General features: G+C 51.1%; 1 protein-coding gene, 1 non-coding gene and 1 pseudogene across 3 annotated transcripts; 2 read left to right on the top strand and 1 right to left on the bottom strand.

Annotated features, from left to right (window-relative positions):
* Positions 1–1829: 1829 nt before the first annotated feature.
* Positions 1830–9683, top strand: LOC116583055 (melanoma-associated antigen D4). 2 transcript variants are annotated; one of them, XM_032331014.1, is made up of 13 exons: positions 1830–1947; positions 2963–3174; positions 3458–4318; positions 4673–4876; positions 4981–5044; positions 5295–5374; positions 5764–5855; positions 6469–6548; positions 6631–6673; positions 7110–7172; positions 8096–8210; positions 8834–9264; positions 9465–9683. In XM_032331014.1, exons 2-13 carry the CDS (start codon positions 2965–2967, stop codon positions 9472–9474), a joined length of 2253 nt encoding a protein of 750 aa, XP_032186905.1. In that variant the 5' UTR covers positions 1830–1947; positions 2963–2964; the 3' UTR covers positions 9475–9683. The 2 variants fall into 2 exon arrangements, with proteins under 2 accessions (XP_032186905.1, XP_032186906.1); XM_032331015.1 differs by having other exon boundaries at positions 2934–3174.
* LOC116583845 lies at positions 7742–7871 on the top strand. Its single transcript, XR_004282941.1, has one exon. It is a non-coding gene; the product is annotated as a small nucleolar RNA SNORA11 (small nucleolar RNA).
* A 10913-nt stretch (positions 9684–20596) lies between the features above and the next one.
* LOC116582256 lies at positions 20597–21567 on the bottom strand (annotated as a pseudogene).
* Between the last annotated feature and the right edge of the window lie 317 nt (positions 21568–21884).

The following is a 21884-nucleotide window of genomic DNA, read 5'->3' as shown; positions in this document are numbered from 1 at the left end:
CCACGGAAACGTGTTACACAGGAAGGGCTGAAGAGACGCAGGCTGCTGACAGTGGCGGTTGCTATGCAACAGCTGAGGAAAGCCATCCAACCAGCCAGAATTGATACTGGGCACTGGAGAGTAAAAGCTGTGGTCCTAGCAATAGCTTCCATTCATGCACAGGAGTCCCGGAGAGACTGACTTTAAAAACAAATATAAAAGCCCACCAGGGTTTTTGTCAAAAACACAGGTCCAATCGGAGTTGGAAACATAGCATCTTCTCCCTCCAAAGCGGTTCCTCCAGTCATTCTGGAAGCATAGCAGCCTGGTTTGGGCTGGGTAAGTAAGTGCTTCCTGTGCTTCCCATTTTTGCATATTGAGAAACCGGGCTCAGAGACGTCCGGTGACTGGGCAGGCTCACATAGCTAGCAACAGACTGGCCAGGCACTCCATCCCTGGAGTTCTGAAGACCAGCCCAGCTTCTTTCCACAAGACCACAACTGCCCCAAGCCCCTGCCCTGGAAGGAACCCCGGGGCAAACATTTACTCTGAATCGGGGCTCGCCATGGCTCAGGCACACAAGTGCCTGATTGTCCTGGCTGCTTCAGCAGGCACCAGGAAGGCCTCAGGGGCAGCCTGTTTGTGTCCCTCACAGAGAAGAGGCCTGACAGTTGGGGCAGGGAGTGGATCCCAAGGAGCAATTCTCACACCTGGATGGACCCACCTAGAGTAGGCAAGCGGTGTCCCTACCTGTGCCCTGGATGCAGAGCATGAGCTTGGGTCTCAGAGAGCACAAACTTTGCTTGTTTGGGACAGGTGTTGGCAGGGCAGAAGAGGGGTGTGTGTGTGTGTGTGTGTGTGTGTGTGTGTGTGTGTGTGGTTTGGGAGGAGTAGGTCTGTCGCTCAAACTGGAGAGGGGAGCCCGCCTCCGTCCCCACACCAGCACTATTGGGACATGGGGTTTGGAGTCAGGGAGACTCAGGCCCACAGTTTGTATTTTCTGTTGACTGGCTCTGTGGCCTTAGCTGTTCCTGCGGTGTGTCTGTGCCTCAGCTTTCTGTTCTGTAAAATGGGGATGCTGACATCTGCCTCCCAGGGCTGCTGTGAGAGGAAGACCAGCCCCAGCACCCAGTGTGCTGTGGTGCCCAAGCCGCATTAAGAGCAGCTGGGGAAGGGCGCCTGGGTGGCTCAGTGGGTTAAGCCTCTGCCTTCGGCTCAGGTCATGATCCCAGAGTCCTGGGATCGAGTCCCATATCCGGCTCCCTGCTCGGCTTCTCCCTCTCCCACTCCTCCTGCTTGTATTCCCTTTCTCGTTGTGTCTCTCTGTGTCCAATAAGTAAATAAAATCTCAAAAAAAAAAAAAAAAAGAGTAGCTGGGGAAGCAAATGCTCCCAGGGTGTCTGGGGGCCGCAGGGATGGATAGTGCTGGGGAACACAAAGGCAAGTGGCACCCCCTGGCCATTTCCATTCCTTTGTTGCAGTTAGAGACCCAACTAGAGACCTCTGTGTCTGTGACCTAGGGGTCACGCTGGGGAAGCCAGGCATAGTGTACCTCAGACCACACCAGAGGAGCTTAGCGGGAACCCGGAGGGCAGGGAAGAGAAGTGCGAGGATCAAGGGTAGATGATTGGGTGGTCCAAGGGCACCACAGGCTGTGAGAGCGCGCGCCTCGGGTCAGAGGAGGGGTGAGGGGTATCTGGAGGGAAGGCGAAAAAGCCCCCCACCCCGCCCACCCACTCGCTGGATCGCAGGAGCACTGGGGACTCGGTGGAGAGGGCTTTTGTTGGGAAAGCGGGAGGGCTGGAGGGGTCCGCGCATGCGCAGGCTGCCCGGCCGCGGGGGTTGGGGGGGGTGTGCGCGGAGAAAAGGGGCGGGGTGGTCGGAGCTGCTGTGCTGGCAGCAGTAGGCGAGGGCGCGGCTGCGGGGTTCCTGGTGCTGAGGACGGACGCCATTGGAGCCCCAGGGAAGGTAAGGACCCTGCAGCCTCAGAGCGGACAGGGAGAGGGCGAGTGGAACCCGGCACGCTGCGCCCTCCCCACCCCCACACCCGGATCTGAACAAAGCCCAGGCACTCAGAACCCGACCCCTCTTAGACCCAAGGTCTAGGTAGGACCCTCCCCCCGCCCCCTCGCCGCCCTCTCCCGGTAGGAGACGCAGGACTCTCTGATCCGAGCCCTACTTACACCGGAGCCTAGGATCCGAACCCCTTCAGCAGACCCGTGTGCTGCCTGCTGAGCTTCCTTAGAGCGGCGGCCCTACCCCCACCTCAACCACTCCTAGATCACTCCCAACCAGCTGACCCCGTTGCCCCTTTCCTGGAGTTGCAGCCCTGGGGTTTGAGACCTCCAGCGCTCCAATCCATGCCTCACCTGGTCCGAGCCCCTAACGCCCCCCACCCGCCCCCACCCCTTAGGTCTCCTCCTGTATGAGCCCAACCCAGACCTCAATCCGCTGAATGCCCCCGCCCGGACCTAGCCAGAGGGTCTCTGGATTCAGTTTCCCATAAGCTTTTCCGGGCCCCTGTTGTCTAAGCCCTCTTGTGTCATCTGCTCCCCTTTCATCGTTAAATCAAAGCCCTTTGTTTCTCCCTGTCTCCATGCACATCCCCTGTGGGACTCTTGAGACCCAAGCCCGCCAGTCCACCCCCTATTCAAATCTAGCCGCTGGGATGGGGAGCCTGCCCATCCTAAACTCCCCTTTAAGTGCCAGGTCTCTCCCACCACCTCTCTCCCTCTCCTAGAGCTCTGTCTCTGACACACTCTAACCCAACAGATACCCCTCCCCCTCCCGCGAGACCCCCCTCGCCCGCCCCCGCCTCCTCCCCCTGCCTTGCACTGCCTAGTAACCTGATGATTGCCGACCCCCCCCCCACCTCCTGAGAAATCCCACCTCCCGCTGGATCCCGCCCCCTCCCCCTCTCCCTCCCCCTGAAGAGGCCTTACCCTCCCTCCCAGGCTGAGCTCTCTTCTCCTTGGGACCCCCAGCATGGCTGAGGGAAGCTACCGCGTGGAATCGGAAGCCTACAACGTTGAAGACATGGATGAGGGTAGTGATGAAGTCGGGGAGGAGGAGATGGTTGAAGGAAACGACTATGAAGAGTTCGGTGCTTTTGGAGGCTATGGCACCCTCACCAGCTTTGACATCCGTATCCTCAGAGCCTTTGGGAGCTTGGGTCCAGGCCTTCGCATCTTATCGGTGAGGCCCCTTGGGGGCCACCTGCTGGCCCTGGGCCTTCTGCCCCCTCCCCCATGAAGCTGCTGGGGAGGGGAGGGGCGGTGGATCAAAGGGAGGGTTGAGTGGGGGAAGGAATGCCCAGCTTCCCCAGCCTTCCCTCTCCTGCTCAGAGAAAGGGGGCTTGGGAAGGTTTGGGGGGCGGGGTGGGCGCTGGCTGCAGGGAGGAGGCTGGCCAGCACAGGGAAGCATCATGGGAGCACACAGAGCTGTCTGCCTTCCCCTACCCTTCTCTCTGGCTTTGCAGAATGAGCCCTGGGAACTGGAAAACCCTATGCTGGCTAGGACTCTGATGGAGGCATTTCAGCTGGATCCAGAAACACTTGCCAATGAGGCTGCTGCCCGTGCTGCCAACGTAGCCCGTGCAGCCGCCTCCAACCGTGCTGCTAGGGCCGCCGCCGCTGCTGCTCGTGCCACCTATAATCAGGTGGTTGCTAACCGCCCGGTGGCCACAGACCAGGCTTCAGGAGAAGAAGATACTCAGCCCATGACCTATGCGGCCCAGGCTCAGGCAGCTGCCCCGAGACAGGCAGCTGCCCCCGAGACAACCCTGGCTGCTCCATTGCCCCCTTCCTCCCAGATGCTAGTCAACAGTGAGATGGCCGCCCCCGGGGCTCTGGCAGCGTCCACTCAGCCCCAGCCAGTCTCCCAGGCCCAAGAGGCCGCTACCGAGGGCCCCAGTACCGCCTGTGCTTTCGCTCAGGCTCCATGTGCTAGTGAGATGGATGCCACCCGGCCCAAGACAGCTTTCCTGGGTCAGAACGATGTCTTTGATTTCACCCAGCCAGCAGGAGTCAGTGGCATGGCCTTTCCACGCCCCAAGAGGCCCGCCCCGGCCCAAGAGGCTGCCCCAGAGGGCCCCAGTGCCGCCTCCTCGGGGGTGCCCCAGGCGGCACCTGCCAGGGAGGGGGCAGCCACCCGGCCCAAGACGACCAAGTCCGGAAAGGCTCTCGCCAAGACTCGGTGGGTGGAGCCTCAGAATGTTGTGCCAGCAGCTGCCACCAAGGCCAAGGTGGCCCCGAGCATTCCTGAGCCCGAGGGTGCAGCTGCCACCGCTCAGCACAGTGCTGAGCCCTGGGTCAGGATGGGAGGCAAGAGGACCAAGAAGGTGAGACCTCCCTGCTATCTCCCATCCCCCCTTGCTCCCCTCCATTCTCTGCTTAGTCCTCATCCCTGCCCCCTCCTCCCCCTCCCCTCCCCTCCCCTCTCCCCTTCTCTCAGCTTGTGCATGTTTGTCCAACCCAAGTGCAATAGCGTGCTTTGACTGCACAAAGTCTCTGCCCTCAGGCCTGGAGGGAGAAGAGGTTGGCTCAGTGCCGGGCACGTAGTAAGCACTCAGCACACGTCATCTGCTGCTTGTACTACTTGATTTCCAAGCACCTGCTCTGGTTAAGATGTGTGCTGGGCACTTTTGCACGGCGAACCTGGTAGCCCTGGGTCTCTCCTCCCTCTCACGCTATAGTCCAAGCACCTGGATGATGAATATGAGAGCAGCGAGGAGGAGAGAGAGCCTCCTGCGGTCCCACCGACCTGGAGAGCGTTGCAGCCCCCATTGACGGTGCGGGCTCAGATGGCTCCCCGGCCCCCCATGGCCCTGAGGTCCCAGGTACCCTCAAGACACGTACTGTGCTTGCCACCCCGCAACGTGACCCTTCTGCAGGAGAGGGTAAGAAACCTGCCTTTCCCCCATCTCCCACCTCTCCTCTCCTGTGGGCCAGTTCTTGGAGGTCACCCATGTCTTGATCTCCCTGTGCGGTGCTCCTTCTCCAGGCGAATAAGTTGGTGAAATATCTGATGATTAAGGACTACAAGAAGATCCCCATCAAGCGCTCAGGTAGGCAACCCGGGCCCCCTCCCCGAGCTCTGCCCTTCCATTGTCCCATCTGGCATCAGATGCCTCCACCCAGCATGCCCAGCTGATCGCTGCATTTGCACAGTAAGGGGGCTGGGGCTGGGGGTGGGGATGGGGGTGGGGGTGGGGTCCCCAACGGTGCTCCCCTCAGCAGGGCTGACCGAGGGGCTGCTGCAGCTCTTTGGCCCCTGCTCAGCCCAGGTGCTCTCTCCACTTCTCTCACCTCCTGCAGACATGATGAAGGATGTCATCCGAGAATACGACGAACATTTCCCCGAGATCATTGAACGAGCAACATACACCCTGGAAAAGGTGGGCGAGTGCCTGGGCAGCTCACGGTGGTGCCAGAGCTGCAGGGGAGCCTTGAGCCCTGCAGCTCCTTGAGGCCCCCTTTCAGTACTACCTGCTCTGGGAAAGCTTCCCTAGCTTCTCCTCCTGGGAGCACCCACTGCATACTTCCTTCCCTGGAGGTTCCCTCTCCCTCGGGTTCTTTCGGTGTCCCTTGTCTCCTGAAGTGGGTTCTGTTGCTTTGGCCAATGCCAGAGCTCCCACAAGGCAGTCCCTCTGCAGCCTCTCTTCTTGAGTCTTCCCTATGACTTCGGGGTCCCTGCTGAGGGAAACTTCTAATGGGGAACAGAGGGACTGCCTGCAGGACAGGCAGTGTGGCTTTCTGCTCTCATGCTGTTTCCTCCCCCATGTAGAAGTTTGGGATCCACCTGAAGGAAATCGACAAGGAAGAACACCTGTACATTCTCGTGTGCACGCGGGACTCCTCAGCTCGCCTCCTGGGAAAGTAAGAAAGGGCAGGAGGGTTGGGGCCTTCCTCACTGGTGCCTCCCCCTCCCCTTCTTCTCAGAGAAATGGGAAAACAGGGGCCTTGGTGCCTGGCACAGCTCCCACCCACCATTAGTGGTGCCCAGTGATTAGGGGATGAAAGGGGAAGTAGCCTGGAGTGAAGCCTTGGTACTCACAGGGCTCCCCCCTACCCCCCCCACCCCACTACCACACCACCCGGTCTTCCCAGGAAAGCAGGCTCCTTGTTGCCTGCCTCTTCCTGCTACGTGCCTGGTCTGGGCTTGGCAGAGTGGTCCTGGGAGAAGGAGGCTTCCCATCCAGTGTGACTCCTAATGCTCAAAGGGCAGGGGAGGTCTGGATGCCCCCTCTAGACACACTGTTGCCAAGTGGTTGCTCCCCGCCTGAACCCACGTGTTTGCATCCACATTTGAGGCGCGAAACGACTCAGTCTCAGACAGAGGAATGAATGGTCTGGATGAGAGAACAAGCCATATGTAGAGTGGGAAGACCACCCGGTCGCCCAGCCATCTGGGAAGAGCTAGTTGGGTGAGCAAGCCCTAGTCCCTGGGGCAAACGGCTGCTGGACAGGATCTCTCTTTCTACACCTTCAGGACCAAGGACACTCCCAGGCTGAGCCTCCTCTTGGTGATTCTGGGAGTCATTTTCATGAATGGCAACCGTGCCAGCGAGGGTGAGTGGCTGGGTCCGCAGCTGGGGGGTTGCCCACAGTCAGCTTTGTGTGCTGAAGTCTCGTGGCTCTTCTCCCCTCACAGCTGTCCTCTGGGAGGCACTGCGAAAGATGGGTCTGCGCCCTGGGTATGATTGGGCTCTCGGCTTCCCCCTCTCGGCGTTGTCCTTGGGTACCAGTGGCCCTGGGATGGGATTAGCTTGGGGGCCTAGTGCAGGGGAGTGGACGTCTTGGACTGGGTAGGGCTCAGAGGGTGCATGGGGAAGTGGTCCTGAACTCTCCTCCCCTCTCTGCTCCATGTCCCTTCTCTGTTCCCAGATGAGATCCAAGAGAACCCATCAGAATTAGGGGTTCCAGTCACAGCCTTGCCTAAGGCATCCCTGACATGTGTGGCCCTGTGACCCCTGCTGCCATCCCAGGCCTCCATGGGGATGCCCCTGCCCCCCCGCCCCCCGGCCCCGCGCGCTACCGGCTGGGAAGCTCTCCGCCTTGATAGGGAGTGCTCCTGCCCCCATCTGGGCACTGCCACTGTCTATAGTTAGGGATTCCTTTCCTGGCCTTCAGGGTGAGGCACCCATTCCTTGGAGATCTGAGGAAGCTCATTACGGAGGATTTTGTGAAGCAGAAGTAAGTAGTGGCCAAGTTAACTTTGTCTCACGCTCATGCATTCCTCGTGGGTTGGTCTGGCTGCGCAAGCCATTCCCCGTGCCAGATCTTGGCACCAGAGGGATAGGTGTCTCTGGTGTGAGGGTGGGCGGGGTATGTGAGTGTTGTCAGGGAGTAGAATTCCAGCGCAGCCTTGGGGAAAAGGAGTCGAAGTTGACAGAGTATTAGAACCACACTGCCATTTGGTCCCTGCCCCGCGGGCTGCAGGAGAACTTCTCCTGCTTTCCATCCCAGGAACCTGGGGCTCAGAGAGTGGAAGTCTGAGTATGGCCCTGGCTAGTAAGGGGCCCATTGGGTCCTGGAGCCCCGTGCTCCAAAAACTTTCTGGTCAGGCCCGCCCTGTCCTACCTAGGTCCTTGGAGAACACACAGGTGACACTTGCACGTGCCCACGTGCACGCAGACGCGCGCAGGCGCGCACACGCAGAGTGGAGGGCATGCACGGAGTGTGCCGCTTTTCTCCCCTTTACGTTCCTCTTCTATGGTGGACTGTCCCAGGGTTCCACCAGGCCGTGGGTGGGGGCCTGTGATGGAGTGTGCTCATGGCAGGGGGCCTGAAGAAGTGGCTCCTGTGCTTACAACACACCGGACGGGAATCTGGGTTCATTGTGACAAGGGGCATGAAACTTGTGGCCTTCCTACAAACAGATACCCGACACGTGTCCCACCCCGCACCTCGATGTGGCTTCTTTGTAGGCCTCCGTCCTGGAGGCAGAAACCCCAGGAGTGAGCGTGGGAGCGAGGCATGGGCTGGAGGGCCGGGACGGTCCTCCCTCAGGAGCTGAGCTGCAGTATCGGGGCTGGGCAGGGGCTACCTGGGGTCCCTTGGTGCAGCGACAGGTCTGCCTGGCTGGAAGCAAACGTTTCTCTTCCTCTTGCACTGAGGTACCTGGAATACAAGAAGATCCCCAATAGCAGCCCACCCGAGTATGAATTCCTCTGGGGCCTGCGAGCCCGTCACGAGACCAGCAAGATGAGGGTGCTGAGATTCATCGCCCAGGTAACAGAGAGCCTCTGTTTGGGGCCCGGCGGTGGGGTGTGGGTTTGGTGCTGAGATTCATCGCCCAGGTAACAGAGAGCCTCTGTTTGGGGCCCGGCGGTGGGGTGTGGGTTTGGTACTTGCCGTACCTTCTCTGGTTCTTGGCTATGGCCTCCTCCTGAGGCCATTGGTCCAGTGAGGATCCGGACAGGTTCCTAAGTCGGTAACTTAGGCAAGTTCACAGGTGTCGTAAGTGTGAGGGATGGGGTGAGGTCCCAGGGCTGGCACGGAGTCATAGGAGAGTCGGATTCCAGTGGTCTTGACTTTTTTTTTTTTTTTTAAGATTTTATTTGTTTATGTATTTCTCAGACAGAGATTACAGGTAGGCAGAGAGGCAGGCCGAGAGAGAGGAGGAAGCAGTCTCCCCGCTGAGCAGAGAGCCTGATGGGGGGCTCGATCCCAAGACCCTGGGATCATGACCTGAGCCGAAGGCAGAGGCTTTAACCCCCTGAGCCACCCAGGGCGCCCCCGGTCTTGACTTTTGTCATGACCGTGCACCGCCCATGGGAGGGTTGGATGGCTGGAAGCAGGTGCTCAGTGAACATGGGGTAGCTGTGTGGATGGCGTCTGTTACTCTACCGCAGAATCAGAACCGAGACCCCCGGGAATGGAAGGCTCATTTCCTGGAGGCTGTGGATGACGCTTTCAAGACGATGGATGTGGATATGGCTGAGGAACATGCCAGGGCCCAGATGAGAGCCCAGATGAACATCGGGGATGAAGCGCTGGTTGGACGCTGGAGCTGGGATGACATACAGGTGGAGCTACTGACCTGGGATGAGGACGGAGATTTTGGTGACGCCTGGGCCAGGATTCCCTTCGCTTTCTGGGCCAGATACCATCAGTACATCCTGAATAGCAACCGTGCCAACCGGAGGGCCACCTGGAGAGCTGGCGTCAGCAGTGGCACTAATGGTGGGGCCAGCACCAGCATTCTAGATGGGCCCAGCACCAGCTCCACCATCCGGACCAGAAATGCCGCCAGAACGAGTGCCAACTTCTTCTCCTGGATCCAGTAAGCTTTTCGGTGGCTACATGAAACTCCGAGGGAGGGGGTGGGAAGGGGCTGTGAGAAGTTAGGTCGGGGGCTGGGGAGGCAGGCCTGGGTGCAGGGTCGGGGAACAAAGAGTTATGAGAGACACTTGTTTTGTTCTTCGCGTCCCTTCCCTCTCCCGTTATCGATAGTCCTGTTTCAGCTTTTGTCTTGTGTTACAGACAGCGCTGATGAACCGTGGCCGTCCCTCACCGAGCCAGAGTGCCTCCTCGGATCCCTCCTTAACACAGCACTCTAGGCAGCTTCTACCAGCCCATCCAAGGTGGCATGCAAGATGAAGCTCTCTTTGCCCTTCCTGCTTTTGGTGTGTGCTTTTGTCGTGCGCTTTTGTCGTGTTTCCATGTTTTTGGTATCAGTGTTCCAGTAAAGTTGCAAAATTATTTGGGACGTTTCCTCCTTTATTTGCTCACGTACCTGTGCCCGTGGTGCTCTGAGTGGCACGTGGTTGGGGGCTGTGACCTAGACACTACCCGCCTCTGCCTGGAAGGCAGCAGGTGTGGGGAGGGTGCTGGGGAGATGTGGAGAGGTGCCAGCTGAGTGTCTAGACCATGACTTTCGACATCGTGACATGATTTCCTATGTGGTACAACCCCAGTTAAGACGCCGGTGGTGGGGGAGGTGGCAGGAAAAGGGACGGAGTGGAAGGCTGTGGGCTGGAGCCGCTGTCCCTCCCACCAAGGAACCGGGCCCACCTCCTCCTCCCCATCTTTGGAGGTGCCATCTTGGAACCCTTCCCTCCTCCTCCACACAACTTCAGCACCTCATCCCTCCCTCAGATGGAGGCTGAAGGACGATGAGATAGGCCTTGGCGACGTTCTCACCCCTCCAGCAGGTTGAAGGAGGAGGCATCGTTGCCCACAGAGTAGGTTCAAGGAAAACAGACCTCGACAGCCTGTGACCCTGACCCGAGGCCAGTTGGTGGGCTCCGGAGCTCTTCTTCACTGGAAGCAGGGCCCTCCCAGTGAAGCCAAGGCCGCGCCTATATCCTGGTGTCTTTGAGGGCTGGGGGGAGTCCCTGTAGGAGTGGGGCTGGGACTGGAGTTCCTCCAGTGACTGGCAGGGAGAGCAGAGACGCCTGGGAAGGGCTCAGTGGCAGGTTGGGGCAGTGTCCGGAGCTAAGTGATGTCCATAGTTGGGAGGACGAGGTCCCAGGTTAAGAAAGAGTGAATCGCGTAAGGGCCCCACTGCCTCTTTTCCCGAGGAAGAGGTTCCCTTCTCTCCCCCAGCCTTGGCTCCGGACCCAGATCCAGGCACATAATTTCACAGGCCCAGTGAGGAATGAAGAACGTGGGTCCCCTTGCTCAAAAATGAGGAAGAATTCCAAGAGACTGATGGCTTAGCCGTGAACTGGGTGCGCAGCCCCTCCGAGCATAAGGTCATCTGGGGCTTCATAGGTCACAGCCCCAGGAAGCTAGCTGTATAAGTTTTCCTCCCCTGAAGTCGGGCCTCAGCTGGGCTTCTGCCATGCTGGCCACTGCTGTGGTTTCTGCCTGTCCGGCCGCTGAGCCCCTGCTTGGCCACGTGGAGGCTGTGATTCCGACACAACTTGAGTTCCTTTCACTTTGACATCTACTGACACGTGGTCAGGGATGTGAGAGGGATGAAGGATGCCTGGGACCGTGGTCCTGGGGTGATGAGCGATCTGAGACTTTTCTGATTCTCTCAGCCTGGGAACCTCCCAGGACCTGCACATAGCAGGCACGGGCCTTTTCATGGATGAGGGTTCGGGCGTTCACCCAAAACCACAGGCGGGAATTTGAGCACTGGGTGCAGAGGACACCTGAGATACGGCATCTCATGTGGAAAGGAGGAGAAAGCAGCTCTCAGAGACAGACAGGGTGCTGGTGAGGGAGACCTGCCCAGGCCTGTGGCCTCACAACACTCCCCTCTTCCATCCTCCTTTCCCCTGCCTGGCCTCTCCAGGCAGGGTTTGGGGGCGGGGCGGGCTTCCCAGGAGCTGCACTCTGCACAGGGTAGTTGAGAGCAGGGTGGGCGGGGACGAAGAAAGCAGTGGGGTGGCCTCTGGGACAGGGAGGAAGGAGTGCCCAGGGGAATGCGGACAGACTGTCAGGCAGGTCACGCGGGAGGCTGCCCACCCGCTCACTCAACAGGGTAAACGTGACACCAAGGCAGATGTCCTTTCCGGGACCCCAACCCAAGACCCTTCAAGGCTGGATGCATGCTCCATCCACTGTAGCCGGCTACCACTGCCTTGGAGGGGCTCACAGTGTTGTGGGAACAACACCTCCATCTCTCACCACTCTCCAACAACAGCCACTCTCTCCCTCCCGGGCTGCCCTTACCACTTTCCATCTCCCTTCACTGGGCCACATCCCAACCCCTCATGGCTTCTCTGTCCCTGAGATCCATCCTGGGCTTTTAAGGCGCCCACCAGCCTCCCAGCCTCCTGAGACATCAGGTTTGGAGGTATCCTAGGCATCCATCCTGCTCCTCATCCTCCTCTTTGTCATCATGGCTGTCAGGCCCTGGGGTCTGGTGCTTTGGGTGTAAGACCTCATTTCACCCTCGTGGATACTCTGCGGGGGTTACTGTTCCCCATGGCACACGTGACAAATCGGACTCAGAGAAGGGAAGTGACTTGCCTGAAGTCTCTGACCTGGCTCTGCTACCACCTGGACGAGTGACCTTGGCCCAGCCTTTTCTCACTCTGGCCCTCAGAGTTCCCACCTCTCACAGCACAAGACTGGGCTAGATAGATGTACTCCGAGGTATTATGGGTCTGCCTTCCCAGTCACATCAACTCTCTGGGCCTCAAGTTTCCTCACGGAGCAGTAGGGGTAAAAGCGTGAACCCAGCACTGCCTGGCCCAGCTCCATGCGCGGCTGGGAGCAGCTGGTGTGGCCTGTGCATGAAAGAAGGTAGGAAGTGGGTAAAGCAGTGTAGCAGTGTGAGAATGACAGATGCATGTGCCCCTCCCCCAATGTGTGCATGTCTGAGAAGGAGGTCCTCAGGAAAGCACTTGAGATTGACATCCCTCCCTGTCCCTCTGAGCCCCGTGACCTCGGGCAAGTCCCTTCACCTCTCAGAACCTCCATTTTCTCATCTGCACAGTTAGGGTTACCTACAGTGTTTGCCTCGCGGTCTCAAAAACAGTACCGAGCAGTACAGATCGGAAGTCATCGGAAATCTAGTAGCACAAGAACCCTCACCCTAAACACCAACCCCCTTTCCAGTGAGGAGACTGAGGGCCAGGCAGAGGAAAGGACTTAGCCAATCTCAAGTTCTCAAGTTCCCCAGATTTCAGTTTGGGACGACTCCGTATTACAGGTGCCTTTTATTTGGAAACTAGCATCGTAGAAATGGTACAAACCTGCAGGACATCGTACACTTCAAATATGACTTTGAACACTCCTTGTCATAGCGTTGCAGTCTCCCAAGATGCCAACACATAGATGCCAGCATCTATGTCAGAAATGGGCTGTCACACCTCAAGGTGACACAACAGTCCCTTGCCAGGCATCCTGTCTCAGCCTGTGGTTCAGGCAGTACATGAAAATTTATTTTTGCAGTAGTTGACGTATCTATGGGTTGCAAAGCTCCAGAAGTGAAAAGCAGTGTACATACCCAATGACCACAAGAAAGAAGAAAACTACAAAGACTGTGGGGCGAGAGTTGAGGAGGATGTGGAACAGATCAACTCCCCTATACTGTCCATGGAAGTCTGAATTTGTGCATGACTCTTCAAAAACATTAGAGAATTGTCGCATGTTGCTACCCCACGTGGCCCCGAGGGAGGGGATGTCAGAGACAAGGTCTATGTGGAAGTGAGCCTTCTGAAAGCAGAGAGAAGAAATGGAAAGACGGAGCTCTACTACCACTAGCCCATGGACTTTAGCCAGGAATCTGAGATACCTGAGGAGCTGGGTAAACATGTGCCTTGTGGAACAGCGGCAGCTGCAAATTAGGCTTTAGCCTGTCTCTGAAGCTGTCTGAGAATATTTGGGGTCCTAGCAACTGGAACAGAGACACCGTGGAGGGCTCCTACAATCAGACCACTCCCTCAAATCTCCTCCTCTTGCTTCCCCCTGCCCCAACCTGAAAAAGGGGGCACAAGGCACAAGGTTGGAATGCAGTGGGGGCAAAGGTAAGGGCAAAAATCAATGCAGAAGGACGTTTCCCAGGAGATGGACTCCAACCAGTGTAGTTTCAAATTCTTGTTCTGAAGCACGCCTTGTTCATCTGTGTGGTGGCGGGGGTGGGTGGGGAGGAGAGGCTGGCTGGAGCCTTCTGCCTGGTGCCCACAGGTACAAGCTTTGAATGATGATCAGGCCTGGAACGTTTTCATTATCACAGGTCTCTGTTTTGTCTTTTAGCGACCCGAGGTCCTCCAAATCAACCTAACAGCAGGGCTCTCTTTATCCGCTTTACTGAGGTTTAATTTACAAACAAAATAATGCCCATTTAAGTGGACAGTTCCACGGACTTTGACAAATGCTACCATCCATGTCACTCCCACCCCAATCAAGAAAAAGAATAGTTTCACCCATCTAAGTGCGTTCCCTTGCACCTCTTCCCAGGGAATTCCTACCATCCACATCCAGCCTTAGGCCACCACTGACCTTTCTCTATCACTGCGGATTAGAATTCTCTTTCTTGGAGTCTGATATACACATAAACATACCGCATGTAATCTTCCGTGTCGGCCTTCTTTTTCTCTGCTTCAGTGCTTTGGATATTCATCCATGGGGTGGCACAAATCAGTAGGTTAAATCAAAATGGTGGGACACCTGGGAGGCTCAGCTGGTTAAGGACGTGACTTCAGCTCAGGTCACGATTTCAGGGTTCTGGGAGAGAAGCCAGGTCAGAGCTCCATGCTTGGCAGGGAGTCTCTTTTTTGCCCTTTCCCTCTGCCTCTCGCCCCTGCTCACCGCCCGTCCTCTTTCTAGCTCTCACTATCTCAAGTCAATAAATAAGATCTTTAAAAAATAAATAAATCAAATAAATCAAAATGGCTCCTATTCACAGAAAATCTGATTCTCTCTGTTAAAATCACACAGATACACAAAAATATCTTAGAACTAATAAACGAATTAACCTACAGTGCAGGATATAAGATTAAAATACAAAAGCCACCATATTTATACACACTAGCAAAAGAGTGTTGGAAAAAGAAATTCATCACTCCAAAAAAGAAAATCAGTTCTTAGATGTGACTCTAACAAATGATGCAGGGTATTTATATGCTAAAAGCAGGAAAATGCTGGGGGGGAAAAAAAAAAACCAAACAGACAAAGGAAGACCTAAATAAATGGAGGAACATACCGTGGTCACAAGTTAGAATATTTAACATAGTAAAGATGTGCATTCTTCTGAAATTGATCTCTGGACTTACTGTGATTCCAATAAAAATCCTGGCAGCAGGATGTGTTATAGACATAGACAAGCTGATCCTAAAGCTTATATGGAAACTAAAAACAAACACACAAACAAAAAGAATAGCCAAGAAATGTATGGGGGGGGAAAAAAGAATAAATGTGGAGGAATCATATTAGCGACATTGACAACTCTTCAACAAATGTGTGGAAAACACTGGCTGTCCATCTAAAAGAAAAAAGATCGCACACTTTACACTATAACTCACTAAAACTAAAACATATATAAATCGTGAATATGAAACTCTAAAATGTGTAAAAAGAAGCAACAAAATCTTCGATTTAGGTTTGAGAAACATGTTCTAGGTAGAATAACTCCAACCTGCCACCACTTCCCCCACCATCCCCCAGCACGCCTTGTTGTTTTTGTTCATTTGGTTGGTTGGTTGGTTTGGTTTTGGTTTTTGTCTTTGTTTCTGATAAAGATGCTGTTAAAGAGTTTGAGGAGAAAAATCTCAGGCTTGGAGAATGTATTTACAATTACCTCAACAATAGAAGACTCAGATCCAGAGTAGGTGAGGAACTGTCAAAACTCAACAGTAAGGGGCTCCTGGGTGGCTCAGTGGGTTAAGCCGCTGCTTTCAGCTCAGGTCATGCTTTCAGGGTCCCAGGATCAAGCCCTGCATGGAGCCCAGCTTTGGGCTCCCTGCTCAGCAGGAAGTCCACTTCCCTCTCTCTCTGCCTGCCTCTCTGCATACTTGTGATCTCTGTCTGTCAAATAAATAAATAAAATCTTAAAAAAAAAAAACCTCAACAGTAAAAAAATAATGGAAAAATTTTTTCAAGAGATACATCAATGAACAGGATGTAGAGGTGGCAATTGAGCACATGAACAGATGAGCACACTCACTGGCTTTCAGACAATGCAAATTAAAACTATGGTGAGATACCAGTATTCCTGTATTAAAATTGCTGAAATTACAAAAAGCAAACAAGCAAATAAAACACCAACATGTGACAATATCCAATGGTGTTGAGGATGGGCAGCAACTGGTGCTGGAGGGGAATGTAAGGTGGAACAACCACTCTGGAAAGCAATTTTATTGCTTTTTGTGAAGTTAGACATCTACTCAGCCACATAACCTAGCAATCTCACTCTGAAGTATTTCTCCTAGACGATTTTCAACTTGAGTTCATTAAAATTACCTGTGAGTGAATGTTTGTAGCAGTTCTGTTCTTCATCATCCCAAACCTACTAAGGAAGGCACGGCACGTATTGCATGGAGCACTGGGTGTGGTGCATAAAGAGTGAATCGTGGAACACTGAAAAAAAATTAAAATTAAAAAAAAATCACCCCAAACTTGAAACAACCCAAATATCCTACAACAAAGTGTATTCCTTCCATACAATTAAATATTACTCAGTGGTCTAAAGGAATGAAGTATTAATGCAGTCAACAACTTGGATGAAACTCAAAAGCATTATGTTTAGTGATAGACGCCAGGCTCAGAGAGGTTACAATTTATTTTATTTTGTTTTATTATTTTATTTTAAGATTTTATTTATTTATTTGAGAGAGAGAGAGAGAGACTAAAGGGGAGAGAGAGTGAGCACGAGCAGAGCAGAGGGAAAGTGAGAAGCAGACTCCTGGCTGTGCAGGGAGCCCAAGGCAGGACTCCATCCCAGGACCCTGGGATCATGACCTGAGCTGAAGGCAGACACTTAACCGACTAAGCCGACCAGGAGCCCCAGAAGGTTACATTTTAAATGGTTCCATTTCTATGACTTTCTGGAGATGTTAAAAGTATCATAAAGGAAAGCAAGTCAGTGGTGCCCTGGTTAGGTGTAGAAAAGGAGTGTGACTACAAAGGGATAATACCAGGGTCTTCTTGGGGCTGTAGATGTGTTCTGATGGTGGCTACAGGAATCTATACATGTGTTCAAATCCCTAGAACTGAAGGTCCAGAAGAAGTCTATGTCACTGAATTTAAAGATACAATTGGAGAAATAATAACAAAATGGTTTTTTTCAACCAAACATTGTTAGAATTGAACAGTAGTGTATTTCACTAAAAAAAATATTGAATACATTCTTCTAGGATTAAGGAAAACCATACCAAATGTCAACCCAGATGAACACAAATGAATGAATGAATAGCTATAGAAATGGTGTAAATGTAGGGAAAGTAAATTATTTTGCTCTTCAAAAATTTCTTTAAAATTAACCAAAGTCCCACAAGTTCCTTTTTGCTTTTGTTCCCCTCGTCTTTAGAGATGTGTCTTGAAAGAAGTTTCTGTGGCCAGTGTCAAGGAGGTTACTGCCTATGTCTTCCTCTAGGATTTTGATGGATTCCTGTCTCACATTGAGGTCTTTCATCCATTTTGAGCTTATCTTTGTGCATGGTGTAAGAGAATGGTCCAAGTTTCATTCTGCCACATGTGGCTGTCCAGTTTTCCCAGCACCACTTTTTTGGTATTTAATTTTTTAATTAATTAATTAATTAATTAATTTTTATTTATTTCTTTTCAGTGTAACAGTATTCATTGTTTATGCGCCACACCCAGTGTTCCATGCAATACGTGCCCTCCATAATACTGACCACCTGGCTCCCCCAACCCCCCACCCCCGCCCCATCAAAACCCTCAGATTATTTTTCAGTCCATAGTCTCTCATGGTTCACCTCCCCTTCCAGTTTCCCTCAACTCCCTTCTCCTCTCCATCTCCCCTTGTCCTCCATGCTATTTGTAATACACTATGGAGTATTATGCCTCCAGCACCATTTTTTAAAAAGATTTTATTTATTTATTTATTTGTCAGAGAGAGAGCAGAAACATGGAGAGCTGTAGGCAGAACAGGCAGAGCAGGCAGAGGGAGAAGCAGGCTCCCTGCTGAGCAAGGAGCCCGATGCGGAACTCGATCCCTGGACCCTGGAATCATGACCTGGGCCGAAGGCAGATGCTCAACCAACTGAGCCACCCAGGCATCCCCCCAGCACCATTTATTTTCATCAAACTTAAAAGGAGTGCATTTTATTTTATAAAAATTATGACTCAAATTCATGATAAACATTCCACCTAAGGTTACTACCCATTAGATTCCCTAGATTCTCATTTTTTTTTTAAATTTCTTTACAGCGTAACAGTATTCATTGTTTTTGGACCACACCCAGTGCTCCATGCAATATGCCCCAGCAGCATTTTTTGAAGAGACTTTTTTGTTTCCCATTGGGTGTTCTTTCCTGCTTGGTTGAAGACTAGTTGACCATATGACCATAGAGTTGAGGGTCCATTTCTGACCTCTCTATTCTGTTCCATTGCTGTATGTGTCTGTTTTTGTGCCAGTACCATACTGTCTTGATGCCTACAGCTTTGTAATACAGCTTGAAGTCAGGCATTGTGATGCCCCCAGCTTTGGTTTTCTTGTTCAACATTCCCCTGGCAATTCGGGATCTTTTCTTGTTCCACAAAATTTCAGGATTGTTTGTTCCAGCTCTGTGAAAAATGTCAATGCGCTTTTGATAGGGATGGCAACTAAAAGTGTAAATTGCTCTGGCCAGCATAGACATTTTAACGATGTTTATTTTTTCCAATCCATGAGCATGGAGTGTTGTTCCATCTCTTTGTGTTTTCCTCAATTTCTTTCATTGTATTTTAAGTGTTCTATAGTTCCTAGAGTATAGATCCCTTTGGTTTAGGTGTCTTACGGCTTTTGGAGCTATTGTGAATAGAATGGATGCCTTAAGATTAAAAGCTCTTGCATAGCAAAGGAAAGAGCCAACAAAACTAAGAGGCAATCAATCCATGGAATGGGAAAAGATATTTGCAAATGACATTCAGATAAAGGGCTGATATCCAAAAATCTATAAGGGACTTATCAAACTCAACACCAAATAATCCTTCAAGAAATTGGCAGAAGACATGAACAGACACTTCTCCAAAGAAGACATACAAATGGTTAACAGACACATGAAAAAAATGTTCAGCATCTCTAGCCATCGAGGAAATACAATCAAATACAAGGAAATACAAATCAAAACTACAATGAGATACCACCTTACACCAGCTAGAGTGGCCAAAATTAACAAGACAGGAAACAACAAGTGTTGACGAGGTTGTGGAGAAGGGGGAACCCTCTTGCACTGGTGGTGGGAACGCAAGCTGATACAGCCACACTGGAAAGAGTATGGAAGTTCCTCAAGACGTTAAAGATAGAGCTACCCCACAACCCAGTGATTGCACTACTGGTTATTTACCTGAAAGATACAGATGTAGTGAAAAGAAGGGGCATGTGCACCCCAATGTTCATAGCAACAATATCCACAATAGCCAAACTGTGGAAGGAAGTGAGATGCCTTCTAGAGACAAATGGATAAAGAAGATGTGGTGTAGATATGCAATGTAAAATTACTCAGCCATCAGAAAGGATGAATACCCACCATTTGCATCGGCATGGATGGAACTGTAGGGGATTATGCTAGGTGAAATAAGTCAAGCAGAGAAAGACAATTATCATATGGTTTCACTCATATGTGGAACATAAGGACTAGAGCAGAGGACCACAGGGGAAGGGAGGGAAAACAGAATGGGAAGAAATCAGAGAGGGAGACAAATCATGAGAGATTCTGGACTCTGGGAAACCAACTGAGGGTTATAGAAGGGAGGAAGGTGGGGGGATGGGGTCACCGGTGATGGGCATTAAGGAGCACATGTGTTAGGATGAGCACTGGGTGTTATACCCAATTGATGAATTGTTGAACACTACAACAGAAACTTATGATGTACCATATGTTGGCTAATTGAGCATAATGAAATTTTTTTGCTTAAGAAAATTAAATACATAAACGTTTGGTGAATGTTGGAACACCTGGATGGCTCAGTCAGCTAAGTGTCCTATTCTGGATTTTGACTCAGGTCATGATTCCATGCTCTTGAGATTGAGCCCTGTGTCAGGTGTCATGCTCAGCAGGCTGTCTGCTTGAGATTCTCTCTCTCCCTCTCCTTTCGCCTCTCCCCTTAATCACACGTGCTCTGTGTGCGTGTGCGTGTGCGTGTGCGTGCGTGTGTGTGTGTGTGTGTGTGTGTGAAATAAAGAAATCTTTAAAAAAAAGTTAGGTGAATGTTTATAAAATAACAATGCTTTTGGGGGGGTGCAATATACATATAAATAAAGTTTATGGAAATAAAAGCAATCAGATGGGAGTATAGAAATAAAAGCATGCAAGGTAAGTTTTTACTTCATACGTGAAGAAAAATTTTATCATTGAAGATGAAATGCCTGATTTTAACTATGTATCACATAATCCTTACAGGAACCACTTACATATAAAACAAAAGGAATAAGTATTAAAGCAAGATGTAGATTAAAAGTGGAATACTGGAAAATACATCAAAAAAAGGAAAAGAGAAAGATAAATACTTCAGTTACACATAAGGTGGTGAGGGAACTGGGTTAAAGAAAGAATGAAAAGACAAAGGAAAGAACGAAATAAAAGAAGGAAGGAGGGAAGGAAGGATAAAGGAAGCCCGGAAGAAGGAAAGAAAGAGAGAAATAAAGCTACTCAAAATAAGATGATGTGAGTTGGGGGAAACTGGAGGGGGAGACAAACCATGAGACGCTGTGGACTCTGAGAAACAAACTGAGGGTTTTAGAGGGGAGGATGGTGGGGGCTTAGGTGAACCTGGTGGTGGGTATTATGGAGGGCACGTATTGCATGGAGCACTGAGTGTGGTGTATAAACAATGAATTTTGGAACACTGAAAAATTTTAAATTAAATTAAATTTAAAAAAATAAGATGATGATGTTAAAGCCAGCCATCCTTACACTTAAGCTAGTTGTATATATTCTAAACTTTCCTGATAAAAGGGAGATTGTTAGGCAGGAGAGCTGCAAGACACACAATATGCCATTGAATAGAAACTCACTTTTTTTTTTTTCATTTTAACAGTTTTTATTTGACGTCTAATATGAGATTACTTTATTCCTCTGTCTTGTCAATGTTTCTTCCTTACATTTCCAGTTTTCCTTTCCTACCTGATGAGATCTGGCTTGACCTTCAAAGATCATTTTGTGGGTTTTGTCTAGCTTTAGTCTAGTGGTAGTCACCTTGCTAGGGTGAATGCCCACATGGACATTCATGCCATTCACCTTCTCACGCTGTACTCATTCAATGTAGATGATCTATTTCTTCTAAATGTAGACAACTTTGCCAATTTGCTGGCTTTTATCGTGTTCTGGCACAGCCTGTACCTCATCATCCCTTCAGGTGGGCACGGATGGAGGATTGTACTTCTGTGTCAGCTCCTTAGAAAGACAGGAAGACATAATCTTCCTGCGAGTGTGAGAAGGTGCACTAAAATGCCGTTTCCGCTTCTTGCTCAGGTCAGAAGTCACAAAGGGATTAAACTTCCTGTTGGCTGCTGACACTTCCGTGATAGCTGCAAAAGGGAAGAGTGAGACTCACTTTAATGTGTGAACAGAGATAGGCCAAAGGTAAAAGTGTCGAAAAAGAGATGCCATGGGAACATAAATTGTAAGGGGAAAAAGAAGGTTCTGATAGTGGCTAAGTTAAATTTTTGGGACCAGGAGTATTACTAATGATACACAGGGATATTTAATAATGATAAAACCATCAATTAATCAGGAAAGCCTAACAATCACCAGGCGCCCTGGAAAATAGAACTTTAAATTTCATAAAGTGAGGGCTGATAGAACTTAAAAGACATATAGACAAATCTATTAATAGTTAGAAGTTTCAAAAATTCTCTCAGATTTTGATATAGCAAATAGAGAGAAGGTCAATAATTATAAAGAAGACTTGAACAACACTATGAGCTGAATCGACTTAATTATAGTTCATTCCACCCAATAGCAGTAGAATACACACTTTCTTTAAAAGCACATGGAACATGCACGAGGCAGGAGCCTATCATGGGTTATAAAATAATACCCCATCAAAGAAGAAGGACTGAGAGAGACTGTGGACTCTGAGAAACAAACTGAGGGTTTTGGAAGGGAGGGACGGTGAGGGAATGGGTAAGCCTAGTGGTGGGTATCAAGGAGGGCACTTATTGCATGGAACACTGGGTGTGGTGCATAAACAAAGAATCTTGGAGCACTGAAAAAAAAAACAAAATTAAATTAACATGCTAAAAAAATAGAAGAAGGACTGAAATCCATGTAAAGGATGCCCTCTGGGCACAGTGGAATTAAACAAGAAATCTATAACAAGAAGATTTCTAGATAGTCC

The sequence above is a fragment of the Mustela erminea genome, chromosome X (genome assembly GCF_009829155.1).
Source record: "Mustela erminea isolate mMusErm1 chromosome X, mMusErm1.Pri, whole genome shotgun sequence".
Lineage (NCBI taxonomy): Eukaryota > Metazoa > Chordata > Mammalia > Carnivora > Mustelidae > Mustela > Mustela erminea.
Note: the sequence above shows the minus strand (reverse complement) of the source record. Positions and strands in the feature narration are given on the sequence as shown.

What these genes read in the sequence shown, in the direction of transcription:
- LOC116583055 (XM_032331014.1), top strand. Translation starts at nt 2,965, where the DNA reads ATGGCTGAGGGAAGCTACCGCGTGGAATCGGAAGCCTACAACGTTGAA. An exon ending in CAACATACACCCTGGAAAAG is followed by an intron (nt 5,375 to 5,763) that starts GTGGGCGAGTGC and finishes TCCCCCATGTAG; the next exon opens with AAGTTTGGGATCCACCTGAA. An exon ending in AAGATGGGTCTGCGCCCTGG is followed by an intron (nt 6,674 to 7,109) that starts GTATGATTGGGC and finishes CCTGGCCTTCAG; the next exon opens with GGTGAGGCACCCATTCCTTG.